This window comes from Haemaphysalis longicornis, unplaced genomic scaffold (genome assembly GCF_048455015.1).
Source record: "Haemaphysalis longicornis isolate Haplotype H1 unplaced genomic scaffold, Haemaphysalis longicornis Haplotype H1 scaffold_11, whole genome shotgun sequence".
Lineage (NCBI taxonomy): Eukaryota > Metazoa > Arthropoda > Arachnida > Ixodida > Ixodidae > Haemaphysalis > Haemaphysalis longicornis.
Window position 1 is genome coordinate 10024420 of NW_027526214.1, and position 15047 is coordinate 10039466.

At 45.6% G+C, this 15047-nt stretch overlaps 1 protein-coding gene and 1 pseudogene across 1 annotated transcript; both read left to right on the forward strand.

Moving 5' to 3' along the window:
• Positions 1-2563: 2563 nt before the first annotated feature.
• LOC144161019 (THAP domain-containing protein 1-like) lies at positions 2564-4077 on the forward strand (annotated as a pseudogene).
• A 946-nt stretch (positions 4078-5023) lies between these two features.
• LOC144161020 (uncharacterized) lies at positions 5024-5716 on the forward strand. The gene is given in 1 exon segment (XM_077692085.1): positions 5024-5716. A coding segment is annotated over 1 exon segment (693 nt).
• Positions 5717-15047: the final 9331 nt, after the last annotated feature.

A 15047-nucleotide genomic window follows, 5' to 3' on the forward strand; every position in this document is an offset into this window, starting at 1 on the left:
CCCGTTGGGGTACTTTTGCCCGCTTTTGATGTTTGTGTGGATTGGCCAAATATTGTCCATACTTTCAAAGCTGCTTCATTTGTAAACGTGCTGCCACATAGCTCTCATGATATAGAGAACACCGTTTAATAGAGTGCTGTAAGGGGTGCCCGTGGGTCAGGTTACTGCAAATGGAATACACATAAGCCACTTTCACTTGTAGCTGTTGTTGGAATTATTAAGGCCCGCAATTACCAATAAACAGCAATCTTTAATTTTATTACAGGGAAGACAAATGCACTGACAAATATTCAACCCCAAATGTAAAATGTATACCGAGCGCGAACTGCAGTTCTCATGGTCACGGCGCCTATTTACTGCATCTCGGGAGGTGATCATGTCATCAGCGAACGCGTACGGCGCGCGCTTTCCCGCTGTTCCCTCGCAGCACGTCGCCGCACGCCTAATATTTTGTTGTAACTAGTGGTGGAACATCAGCGGAAATCTCTTGTCGTTTGGATTAGCCATGCATGCACTAGAAGCGTCTCCATGAAGTGTGAAGGAGATGCAGCACGAGAGATGGCCTCATGGAAGCGTGGTTCATGCTCCCCGTCACACCTTCACCAGATGCTCCTAACAACTTCTCGGGCTGACTCAGCATAGTGCTGACAGCTTCATTTCCCTTGCCATTTTTTTCCAACCTTCGCTTGCTCTGCGACAGCGCCATCCCCACAGCCAAATTCGTATAGCAGCCAACCGTATTCTTCCGCAATGAAAGTTTCTGTAGCTAAGCACCAGTAATGTTATTTAAATGTAGTGTAGGCAACAAAAACAAATGTTTTATAAGAGATGAAACACACATAGCAGTAGTTTATCTTTCCTTCTGGGTGCAGAATATGATTTGTGGAATATAAAATGAAAATGTTCTGCTTTTATGGTCAGTGGAAAGCCCACGTCGATGGTGCCAGCGGGTACGTGCAACAGCGCGTTTCGACTGTCTTTGGCCGGAATAAATTACGGGCTTCACAACAACTTGCTTCAGTGCATAGTGAACAGACAAAAATGAACATTTTTGTATTTAACGAACTGAGAATACACTTAGACGGTGCTACCTGGAGAACAGTACTATACAATATTTTATAGCATGCTGAAGCCATCAATGTGAATCGAAATATTGACACATCAAGTAAGCATGCAGTGTCAATTTGAACCGCATCTATCGGTTCAAGTGCATGACGGCTTAGCCACAGAGCTGCCATAGCACTTTAAAAAAATCAAAGCTCGTTGAAGCAAACAAAAAATAAAGGCTAAATTCTGGGATCCCACACTACAAATAAGCAACTGGAAATTGGTTGCAGGTAGACGTGCACAGTTACTGCGGTTGGTTCCCACACTTGCTGTTGTATTCAGAAACCGAGGCTTCTTCTTCCCAAGACAACCCTCCGCATATGATTCGGTTTCGCAGCTATAAGAGTAACCTACAGGTCACCGCAACCACAGCTTGTTAGCACTGGTTTTCAGTCCACTTTACGGTCATACAGGAGGAGCGCGACAGGTGAAAACGTTTCTCAATCAACACTACCTGCGTTTCGTGTAACGATCGCTGAGTGTGCAGCATAGTTAAAGGACAAAAAATGTTTAGCTTCATTCTCTTTTATCCCACCAACTGCTGAGCGTCTGTGGAAAACATTGATGGCACCGGTGCAATATCCAGTTTTGCTGCACTGGGTACAGTCACTGCGGCCTTAGAGGTTTTGACTCAAAACAATGCCATTGATCGTCCCACACTTTAAAAACAGCCACTCATAATAGCTTTACAGCCGAAACATTCTTTAGTAGAGCATAGTTCCCAAAGAGTTAAAATATAATTTGATGTGTCCACAAATTGCCTATTGTTATGGTAATGTGACCCATTCTTGATGCCTGCACGTTACGTTTAACAGAAAAAGTTCGCTTTGGAGTAGATCATGCCGATTTCTTATTGACATAGCACCACCTATTTTCGCTTGCAAAGTAACAGTGAATAAAAGTTACGAGAACAAAACTTTTACATTGAAAATGGTTATTCCCTGAGATATTACCCACACATCTAAATTTGCAATTTCAGTTCTTTTTGGCATTTTATGAGTTATGTGTACGCCAGGTGAGAGCAAAAATTGTTTTTTTTCTTTACCCTGCTACTGAAAATATTCAAAAATGCTAACGCGTCAACAATGACTTGACGTTTCCTACGCCTACAGTTTGTTAAAACCTGGTGCTTTGCGGATTGCAAAGTGTAAAGGACTATTCACACACTCAACAATCCTGGCGCAATTCCTGTTGGGGAACCAAAAATAATGAAGGGAGAACCACGAAACTGGCAGCAAGGCGAATAAAATGCAGAAATCACGTCACATCTACCGCTGCAGCCTAAGGAGGATACAAAGATTTGCTGGAGTGGAAGCGGCACCCGCCAGGTCATGCCAGCGGCCGCCATCTTGCCGGAGGCAGAAAGCGCGGTGCCTGCGTATTGCCTCCCGCTTCTTCGATGGTGCACGCTGTTCTGTTGGAAGTTTTCAATGAGTGCAAGCCTTGCTCTTGGGTAATGGTTGTGTCCTGCATTGCCTACGGATGCACAAACAGGCTGAAGAAAGATTGTGGCCTCACATTTCACCTGTAAGTATATGAAAGCCTGTTCAATTGAGCTAATCGCGGTCATTTCAGCCGCATTGTAGTTTGCCTGCACGTCAGCGCATGAAGGAGCACCAAAATGACATTGCGTGTACGTAGGAATAGTTGATTGTCGTATATTTCGTAACAGGTTTCCGAAGAATGCAGAGGTTCGAAGTCTTTGAGAGCGGGCGATTCGCCATGAAGGGTGGCGCGCTAAGGATGGAGACCACTTGTGCTCGATGAATTTCACTCCTCATTGTTTTGACCGCACGGGGCAAACGACGAGACTACGGGTGGGACTTGTGCTAACGGTGTTTCCAGCTTTTCCGCATCATTTGCAGAAACCTGTAAGTACTACTGCCATTGTTCAACGAGAAGCGAAATGTTTAGCGTGCATTACGCTTGTGGCGTTACGACCGCTACATAATTACTTGTTCCAGGAAATGTTGTTACGGGTATGCGTGGCATTTTTTGTGGCCGAGAATTCACGGTACGATGGATGATTATCTGTTGTTAACTACTGATTAAAATACATTCGGCGAATGGAACGTTATACCAGAGCGGATACCATGTCTTTTTTGCTGGCGTACAACGTCTCCTGCACGACTATGAAAAAGCTTGTTACTTATTACATCTATTATTTTTCCCCAGAAAATGTATAGCTGAAAGGTTGCATCCAGTGCATTGGTGTGAAGTTTTATTTATTTTTTGCGCTTGCTGCCCTTTTAACTTGCCTGGAAAAACTTAAGGTTTCAACTGCAGGATAAACGGAAGCGTCCCCACCCCAAGTCTCCGAATTTCCCGGCCCCGCCTGGTACTGAGTGTTCTGGGTTGTGCGACGTGCTTGGAGCTGTAGATTTTCCTGAAGACTCGCCCACCAAACACTTCTATAAAGGGAAGGTCTTTGCTTCACAAGAAGAGATAACGCAGTTAAAGAAAAAGGTCAAAACACTGCAGCAAACTAACCGAAAGCTGGTCAAAAGAAATGAAACCCCCTAAGAAATCATCAAAGAAATCAGAGATCGAAGACGGTTCGCAGAAGAAGGTTCGCATGTGTTTTCATCGTTTTTCTCAGATGACACCCAGCAACTACTTTGCAGGGCAGGCAATGAGCAGAAGGGCAAGTGCCCACATGAACTGCGAGCATTTGCACTGACTTTACAATTTGATAGTCCAGCCACTTACGGGTACGTACGATCCAAGTTCAACGAGGCCCTCCCGTCCCAGCGAACACTTAGGGGCTGGTAGAAGTCGATTCAAGGAGCTCCTGGCTTCACAGCCGAAGCATTTGCTTTCCTTGAGAAGCTTGCAGAAGCACGTGATGAGCCCTTCTACTGCGCTCTCATCGTAGACGACATGGCCATCAGGAAACACGTAGAGCTAGTTGGGGATAAGGTAGTAGGGTAAGTTGACTTCGGAACTGTGCTTGACGATGAGTCTTCCTGAAGCTGCAAATGCGTGTGTCTTCATGATCGTTGTCGTCAACGTCAGCTTTAGGATGCCAGTTGGATACTTCTTAATCGACTCACTCACAGAAGCAGAGGGCCGAGCTGGCCGAACAGTGCATTGAGAAGCTTGCGTCAGGGAAGACTGAAGTTATCACACTCACATTTGACGGAGCCTCGTCGAATTTCACTATGGCCAGGTGTTTATATGCTCAACTTGGTGTTGATTGTGAGCATATTTCTACAAGCTTTGTGAACCCGGCTGATACTGCTAAGAATGTTAACGTTACCTAGACGCCTGCCACATTATAAAACTTATCCGCAATTTAAGCTACAATGTTGACGCTGAAGGAAAGCGCATCACGTGGGCCTACATTGTGGCATTTGAGGCATTGCAGCGTTCTGAAGGGCTGCGGCTGGGAAACAAACACACGAGAGCCCACGTGCAATGGGAAAAACAAAAAAATGAAGGTGCGGTATGCTGTGCAAGCATTGACTTCCTCTGTTGCTGACGCCTTGAACTTCTGTGAAAACGTGCTGTAGCTACCCCTGTTCGGGGCGCCAATGCAACATCGAAGTTCGTGAGGGTCTTCGATCACATGTTCGACCTCTTGAATTCCAGGAACTCTTTTGGAAGGTCCCGCAAGGCTCCTCACGGAAGCAGAATGAAGCCTGCTGGAAGCCATTCTTTGCCGACACCCAAGCGTATATAAAGGGATTCAGAAATCTGTCCGGACGGCCAGTTTAAGAAGTCTAAAAAAAAACTGGTTTTCTTTACTTCTTCACCTACATGCCGAGTACTGAAAAAAATGTTCGACGACCTTGTTGCCCAGGGTAAGCTGAAGTACTGGTTGACGCACAAACTGAGCCAGGTTCACGCTGAGAACTTGTTCGGATCTGTTCATGGCCGAGGCGGGTATAACAACAACCCAACCGCTGCCCAGTTCATGGTGGCATACAAGCGTTTGCTGGTGCAAACAGAAGCGACGTCCTCTGGTTCGGGAAACTGGACCAAAGACATTGTTTCCATCCTGAATAACACTACTTTTGTCGTCCAGGTAGACGCAGCGGGCACGCTCAAGGACATGCGCAGATCCTCGATCTTGGAGCCTCATGACGACCCCGACTACACGCACCGCGAAAACCTTTCTGCCGTAGTTGTTGCGGTGGTGCCTTATATCGCAGGCTTCGTTGTACGCCAAGTGTGCAAGACAACAACATGCGAAGAGTGCATTGCAGCCTATTACTAAGATGAACCAGCTCTTGTATTTTAGCAGAAAAACAGAGGTGGGCTTGTTTCCCCGTGCAAGGATGTCATTAGCTTGTGTGAAGCCGTTGAAAAGGGGCTGCGACAGCTACAGATTGAGCGTGCAATAATTGAAGCAGTCAACTCCCAGTCAAAGCATCTCGTTTTGGAAGTGCTACGACGATCTGTAGTGGAAAAAGGGTTTCAGAAGCTAGAGCAGCACATTCTTGACCTTGATCCCCTTCACAATCATATCTACAGCTTGTGCAAAAAAGTTGCGGACCTGTATACGAAAAACCGCATCTATCACATGACAAAAGAAATAAACCACGAGATCATTAGGGACAGGGTCAGGCCAGTTCTTTCCAGAATGATCATCTTCAAACACAATTGAGTCTCCCCGCAGTGCACATTTTGTCAATGCTGTCGCATATATTTTTATTGTTTGTGTGATTTTCTTATTTGTGCCATTTTTGCGTTTTTCTAAGCGTTTTCGTTGACCATTTGGCCACCGATAAGCAAAGAATAAATGCTTATATCCGGACGCAAGTGTTTTTATTGTTTTGAAGACGCGGGAAAACGCATCTGCTGCTCAAATAGGCAGGAGCGCCGCTGTACTCGGCTGTTTCTTGCCACTTCCAAGATGGCCGCCGACGGCTCGGCACGGCTTCACCCGCTTCCATGGGTACGCATAGGCGGCTTCCACTCCAGCAAGTTTTTATATCCTTCTTTCTCGAGCCGCAAGTGGGAAGGGGTCTTACTAGTTCTATCTGAAGATGTAGAGGAAGGGGTAGTCCTCGAAAAGGAGTTCTAGGCTCCTTATTGCCCGTGCAAGCAGATGTTACGCTCGATGAAATATGAATATATTACTAATGAAATAGTGAATCAAGTAATTAAAAACCACTTTATGGCAGCAGGATTGAGTTTTAAGCACGAGAGCTAGCCATTCGAATATGGGAACAAGCGGCCTTCAATGCTTTTGTGGTCATAAAACTTTGCCATTATGCTGTGGAAAATATTGGTGCGTTGCTTTCGAGGCCTCACCAGGAATCACCAGGACGCCGGAGAAGTGGTCGGAAAAGCATTGTGCGCGGAACAAAAAATTCCCTGTGGTACCAGCAGTGCGTCTTTGCTTTCCTGGTAATGCGTGACTGAAATCGGCTGAGTATTTATAATGACCAAACTTCTCACGTGAATGGCCATGAATGGCTGTCGAACTGGTGACAGCGGGAATGTTCGCAGAGCGTTGCTATTTCGCTCTCCTTATGAGGCACGATATTGCGCGGCCTAGAAGTTTTTCGTTCTTTGAAAAGAAATTGACGGGTTTGATTTTCTGCATGGCCAAGTGTGTAAAACATTCTCACAGAGCATGCATTGGTCTGTTTTACACGTGCTTCCTGGAGTAAGAAAAATGGCGAACTATCATAACCCGACACATTGCAGGGAGCGGGCTTGACTTCATAGTACTGGTACTGCAAGGGTCAGGTGCACGTTGTAATTTCCACCTATAACCGCAGACGTAAACAACGTTTTCTAGAAGTGCTACTTGTCTTTTTGGTACTCCATAAAGAAATAAGGCTTGGGGCACAACGGTTCACTCGTATTTCTCAGCGAGTAGTGGAAAGAAGCCAAGCGAGTGAATGCTTACGGATGATTATTTGTATGTCTTTTCTGTCACCATTTTCCTAGTGAAAAGGGGGAAACTGAGGATGTTGTTGCTTTAGCTAAGCTCAGATACAATTCTGACTGCAAAGGAAGTTGTAAAACCACCCCCCTTTTTTACTGTCGGTATTTTATTTTCTTTCCTGTACTGCGCTAGCAACTTTACGTTTTTTGAAGTAACAAGTGGGAACTTACATTAGCCATGCTTTGCCATCATATGCTTGTATCTATGGCAATGATGTGAATGCTCTACATAAAAAATATACGTAAATTACAGTTTCTGCAATGAGTGTGGTAAAACTCTTCGCGAAAGCTTCACTTGCCGCTGATATTGTAAACTTCAATTTCATACCCTCCTTGTTTCCGCACTACCAGAAGCAAAGAAGAGACACTCGGGGAATGATCCTCATTTCCCAGTATTCAATAATTCCAAGGCTCACAGTGCTATAACAAAGTGTCTGGTGATGCCGCACTGCCGCTAAGGGTTTCAACAGTGGACAGTAAGGAAGACGCCGAAATGTACGGAAGCTGGAAAGATAAATCGGCCAGCCGTGCAAAGTTTTTTCGCGAAGCATTAAAAATTCCGTTGCTTTCGGCACAGAGTTAGTCCTAATAGGTGGTGGAAAGGAGCTCCACATGTCTACCACTAATTGCCCGTCCCGCCGAATCAGCAAAACCAGTCTCAAGCGTTGGTTCCTGTTGAATGCAATTGCCCACCCCTACGACACAGGCGCTTAGCATTTCATGGGTCCTGAATTTTGCTTAGAACAGAGCAGTACTATTTTGAGTGTTTTTCAGACGGTGTTCTGAAATTTATTTCAAAGTTCTCAGCTAGAGCTGCGCAAATCCTCGAGGAGCACCCGATCAAAGGACCTATAAGAATTTTCGCGATCAAGCATTGCAAATAAACCAATCTTTTGCAATTAGGAAAATTTTGATAGATTTCTGAGAATCAAATGCAAACTTTAGTCGATAGATTTAAGTGCATATTCTAACTGACAAGAGTTTTCTTTAAAACCTGCAGTTACAAGACCTTCTCGCTTGCTTTTTTGGTACCACGAGTCTCCATAGACAAAGTGCCACCAAAGCGGGTGCGATGTCCCACCAGGCTGTGCACATAGAGAAGTGGGGTACGCTTGGTGCATTTGGAGCTACAGAGACGTCCCTCACCTTAGCATTTGCCTGAAATGAAAGTTGGGCGACATTTTTGTGACAAGAAATACACTGCAGCCATTTGGAAAAAACACAGCGGTCTACAGGTGCTAAGTATGCTGTTCATTGCTCTAAAATAAGGAGGGATATTTAGGAGATTTATGTAATGTGTAATGTGTGACCCTTGTTTATTAGCCCTCCGGGGTTCTTAAAGGTTTATAAAAAAATGATATATATATATATTTATATATATATATATATATATATATATATATATATATAGTTATATATATATATATATATATATTTATATATTCCGGAGGTCGTGAGATCGAATCCAACCTGGCAGGCATTTTGTTCTCCACTTCCTTTCTTTCCAGATTTTTATCTGTTTCTATAACCTACTATATTCTCCCCTTAGCTTTCCGAAGTTTTCTTGACTGCCAACCCTTATTTTCTATATGTGTATATATATATATATATATATATATATATATATAGTAAGGAAATGAGGGGCTCGTTGAGGAAAATACAGAAAGATAGGGCAGCAGTCTACAACGCCAAAGGAGGCATAGGGGTGTGGTTAGGCTCTTTTCTTTTTCACTACGGTTAATGAAGTAAACATTTTTTTTAATATACAGAAGAAAGAAAGAAAGAAAAACACGCGCCCAGAGTGGGGACCGAACCCACGCCTTTCGATTACATGTCGAATGCCTTACCAATTCGGCTATCTGGGCGACTTGGTAAGGCATTCGACATGTAATCGAAAGGCGTGGGTTCGGTCCCCACTCTGGGCGCGTGTTTTTCTTTCTTTCTTTCTTCTGTATATTAAAAAAAAATGTTTACTTCATTAACCGTAGTGAAAAAGAAAAGAGCCTAACCACACCCCTATGCCTCCTTTGGCGTTGTAGACTGCTGCCCTATCTTTCTGTATATATATATATATATATATATATATATATATATATATATATATATATATAAATATATATATATATATATATATATATATATATAGAGAGAGAGAGAGAGAGAGAGAGAAAGATCATGTAACGTGGTCGCAAAAGTGATAAGGCGAGCCATGACGAAGGGTGATGAACGATCTATTTACAGACCGCATAAGTACAAGGTGGCCATGGGTGAGACCGAGCAATGCAACATGCCCAGCCCAGCTCCCTTGTCGTCGCGGATGCTCGTGCGAAACGATACACGACGCTTTCGTCTTCCTCGTCATTGGTGGCGTAACATCACGCCATCCTCAAAGACGACCGTCCTGGTCGACGCCACCATTGCATATTGAGTTCGGTGAAGATGGACAATGTGGGGAGAGTGTACAGGGAAGAACCTCTTGCCACCACAAATGTAAGTGGTGGGTTTGCTAAACTCCGGCAAGCAACAGTGACGTCCGCAAAGGAATGACGAACCGATGAGGGCTTGCTACCACCTCAAACCACAGGGACGGGGACACGTCGTCGTCGTCGTCGTCTGGTCAAACGTTGTTGGTTCTTCGCGGCTCTTGATCGGTTCGTCATAGACTGGGGACGCGGGGCGAAAAGAGGAGAGGGCGTTGTCGATATCTGGTAGAGGAGGGGCTGATGCTGCCCGACGCGGTTCACCTTCCTTCATCCAGTGGATCCTCCCGACGCGCCGTTCTTGCAGGTTGGAATGAATCTTCTTGGTTATTTCCAAACATCGGCGCAGAGGAACAAGTGTAACGTAGTAGCCACCGATTACTTGACGCGTTATGCCGAGACCAAGTCCATTCCCAACGGCACCGCTTCTGAGGTAGCGAAATTCTTTGTTGACCACATAGTTCTACGCCACGGGGCGCCTACGCCTATTACAACAGACAGGGCACCGCTTTTACTGCCATCTTCCTACGGGAAGTCTTAAAGGTAAAGGTTAAAGGTAGCACTCACCGGAAATACACTGCCTACTACCCTCAAACAACGGCCTCAGTGAACGCGCTTATAAAACCCTAACTGACATGCTTTCCATGTACGTGGACCTGGATCACAATGATTTGGACGAAATTCTTCCCTACGCAACGTCTGCCTACAACACTGCTATTCTACAAACAACGCGATGTGCACCGTTTGAACTTGTTTACAGACGCTCTGTAAAGGCAAGCGTACATTCAATGTTGCCAGTCTATTCAAACGATGTCGAGGCTTTTACCCAATGGGCGGAAGAAGCACGACAGCTAGTACGCATCCGTATTCAACATCAACAAGAAATCGGGGCTGAGAAATACAAAGGACGCCGTAACGTGGAGCACGCACCACGTGTCCTTGTGTGGGGGTGGACCCCGATTCGCCGCCGAGGATTTTCGGAGAAGCTGCTTCGGCGATAGCTTAGGCCTTGCAGTGTTCTTCAACGTCGTTACCTGCAAGGTCGTACCGAGGACACAACAGCCCATTCTTCACGACGGAGGTCCGACCCAGAAGTGGTTCATTTGGTACACATGACTCTGTACTACACCCGGTCTTCAGAATCCGAAGCATGATTCTATGCGAGCTTACCTTCCCTGACACTCGCTTATCACAGAACATCTACGTGCCTGTTTTTCGTCTTGCTTCGCTGGTATCAGGCCGATGCCAACTTAGAGAGACAATAAATGCCGCTACTTTATTATGTGGGAGCAATCTCCGTCCGGCTACCGAGGCTGTTTCTAATAATGGGTATGTGCTCACTGGTCGACAGAGGAGAAAGAAGTCCAAGCTCGCTTGCTATAGCTGTGGATCGCCAGAATTTGCCGGCACATGTTCTCCCTGTAATAAACGCTTTTACCCTCCTTACTGAAGCTCATCGCTACAATACATATACATAAATACACACACACACCCACATATATCAATATGTACATATATATATATAAACATATATATATATATATATATATATATATATATATATATATATATATATATATATATCAAGGTTGCAGTCATCATTGCCAGTGCTATTCGGCTTTTTTTTTCTTCGAAATATTTAATAGGGCCGAATGACGTGTGCTTGTCACGTTTCTTTTGATTCATTAATAAATAGGCGAAAATATAAGTCGAGAAAAAAAAAATATATATATATATATTTAAATATATAAATAAATATTATATATATATATATATATATATATATATATATATATATATATATATATATACATGTATGGGTTTATTTATTTATTGGTTGTTTTTACTGCCGGGCTACCATTCTTTATTTTAATGCCGCACGGGCTATCACATTCTGATAAGCCGACAGTTTTACCCTAACGCTTCTAGCCCTGAATATTCTTCTGTGATCTACAATGTTCTGGATGTGAATCGATGGTTCCAAAAACACTTGTGCTGAAAGATAAAAGCCTGCAGAGCAGACGCCGCGGCATTCGAATCGCTGGAGCTCGCCTGCAAACGTCACTTTATTGACTTCCGCTTCGCCGCCTGTGTATTCTTTGAGTTGTTAGGGGACACAAGTTCGCTCGAATGAACTTGTTGTCCTTGAAGACAACTGCGTCGTCTTTGACTTCGTGACTATATATATCTATATCTATATATATATATATATATATAGCAGGATGGAAAGTTGGGCGAGTTGGTGTTGCGACATGGTGACTAAACAGCGCAGAAGACAAAACACAGAGAAGAGCAAAAACAGGTCAGCGCTCATCCTGTTTTTGCTCTTCTCTGTGTTTCGTCTTCTGCGCTGTTTAGTCACCATATATATATAGGTTTGGAAATGAGGGGCTCATTAGAAAATACAGAAAGAAACACCGACAGTCTACAACGCCAAAGAAGGCATTGGGAAATGGTTAGACTATTTTTACCATAAGTGAAGTTACATTCTTTTTTTATTATACGTGAGGAAGAAAGAAAAGTGGTAGCCAGCGCCACTCAGACTACACGGGGAAAAGGGGACCTTCTTTGCATGCCCCGGGGCGTGACGCGAACGTCTACAGCCTGTCATATGCGGGTAACTGGCGGGAAACCCTCTTATGCTACTTTGGCATCAAGGCTGCCAGAACCGAGGCCCTCGTTAAGCTTTCGCACGATAAACGGATTTGGAAATGAGGGGCTCGTTAGGAAATACAGAAAGTAATGCCGGCAGCCTATAACGCCATAAAAGGCATAGGAAAATGGTTAGACTATTTTTTACTGTTAGTGACGTTACATTATTTTTTTATTATTACGTGACAAAGAAAAAAAGAAAAACACGTGCCCAGAGTGGAGACCGAACCCACGACTTTCGATTAGATGTCGAATGCCTTACCAATTCGGCTATCTGGGCGACTGTTTTGTCCTCGGTTCTGATAGCCTACTTGATAGCCTGCACGAGACCTTCCGCGCAATAGTGAAAGAGGAGCTGTGAAACTTTTCGCCACGCTGTAGCAGCCCCACATCACTTACCCACACCGACATAATAAGGGAAGAAGTGCAACAAGCGTTGCAAACTTCTACGCCATCCGAAGTACTTCGCGAACCACGAGCTATGAGGTACTCCGCGGCTGTTCATCGACCCCGCCATGCTCAAACACGTCGTCTTGAGGCCCCGCCGTTTCGCCGGCCACTTTCGTGGCCCGACGACCCCCGGCCGTGCAAAAACAGACGCCGAGAAAGGCCAACGTATGGCGAACTGCCGACAATCGTCCTCTGTGCTACTACTGCGGAGAGGCCGACCACATCTACCGTGGTTACCCATACAAGAGACTCGGAGAGCGCGATTTCTCCATCGACGCAGCTCACCCTCTCGCTGGCCATCGACCACGTAAGATCTACGAGTATCAATCTAAAATCAGCGGTGGCGCAGCTAGTTTCAAAAGTTCGCCATCGCCCTTCCCATGCGAGTCGCCGAACCGCCGTATCAAAGCTGACTTCGCACGTTGAAGGTAGCTCAGCTCACGCAGGAGAAACTGAAAGCAGCAACTTGTGGAGGTGAAGTTGCTCTAAGGCGAAAACCCAGAAACCCTCCAACGACGCAAGGACGCGCCACCGGCAGGGATTCGTGACATGCTCTCATCCCGACTACCCGACCTAACCCTGACGAGTCAACCAAACACGACGACAGCTACACGGTAGACGCGTACTAGACACGACCGAACTGCCGCTGAGAGGACGACAACACCAATTCCCCACCGTCAAACGCACAAGCCGAGATGCGACTCCCCGACACACCCAGAACTCGAAGAAGGCGGCGTCCGACGTCAAGGTGTCCAGCGGCGCCTTTGGTGTAGTTGCCCACATAAACACGGGAGCAGAATACTCGGTAATGAGCAGCCCATTTGCGTCTCAGCTGAAGAAAGTAATGTCCAGATGGGGCGGTCCGCGCATACGCACACCAGGAGGCCAAATCTAGAACTTTTTCCTCGATCTCTCTAAGGCGCCGGAACCGAACCCTGAACACCGCGCTGCTGTAAGGATCGCCGATGAGCACCGTCTACTGTGAAGATGCAGCTGCTGATGTCGACGCTATTGTAGAGAGAGACCAAAGGTTGCTTCTCGACCACGGTGTGTATGTCGCAAGAGGCATTGGGTGCCTTAGGCAACACCAATCCCACGTTTTGATCACTAATTTCACCGAGGAGTACCAGCATTTAAACAAGTGCGCTGCAAATGCATTCCTTGAAAAAACGCAACAAACAAGTTACGTGATCACGGTTGCCCACTTCGAAAGCGCAACCGATGCTTCCAAAACCCTTCGACGTGAACCCCGTGCTACCGCAAGATAAACAAAACAAATAATTGCCTTTGCTGCGTCTGTAGAGGGAGTATTTTTTATCCAACTCACACCTACGTCCGACACCTAGAGCCAAGCACCAAACAATAACCGAAGAAGGAACCCGACCTACTCTTTTGTCAGTGTACCGCGTCTCTTCACACGAGCGGGTAGTCATCCGGACTCAAGTCGAAGATATGCTATTCGACGACATTATATAGCAATCAAAAAGCCCCTGGGCTGCGCTGGTCGTACTCGTTAGGAAAAAGGACCGGACATTAGGGTTCTGCGTGCACTACCGGGGACTTGGCAAAATCACTAAAAAGGACGTGTACCGCCGGCCACGAATCGACGACGCTCCGACTAGCTCTGTCACAAAAATAGTTCTCATCGATGGTTCAGAATATCGGCTACTGGCAATTAGAAGTGGACAACACAGACCGAGTGAACTGCATTTATAACCCCGGATGGCCTATACGAGTTCAATGTGATGCCGTTTGGGCTTTGCTTGGCGCCAGCAATGTTTCAGAGTCATGGACACTGTGCTAGATGGCCTGAAGTGGAACTGCTGCATCGTATAGCTCGACGACGTTGTGTTGTTTGACAGGATATTCGACGAAGATTATGCAAGGTCTCTACTCGTGGCCATTCCTACTTCGGGGTTAACGCTGAAGCCAGAAATGTTCCGCTTCCCATACGAGGAACTCAATTTTTTAGGCACCGCCAACAACGCCGCAGGAGTGCTGCCTGACCGGGAAAAAACGTCAGCCATAGCGAACTTCACAATACGCGAAATCTAGAAGGGTGCGCGAAGATTTCTCGGAGAGTGCGCATACTGACGGTGCTTGGTAACTAACAGCGCATGCATTCCAGAGCCACTCACGTGCTTGACGAAAGATATTTCAGCTAGGAAAACGCCCAGCAAAAACAATTCTGCGAGCTGAAACAACGCCTGCAAAACCCATTATGTGCTGGCTCATTTCGACGAAAATGCTAAAACAGACATTCTTACGGACGCCAGTGATATAGGCTTCGGTGCCGTCCTGGTGTGAAAATCAAAGCGGTTGCGAGAATGTGATCGACTATGTTATCAGTGGACTGTACAACAGGAGAAAAACTACTGAGCCTCTGAGAAAGCGTACCGCGCTATTATATGGGTGATTTCAAAACTGCGGTTATACGTGTATGCTGGCCAATTCAAG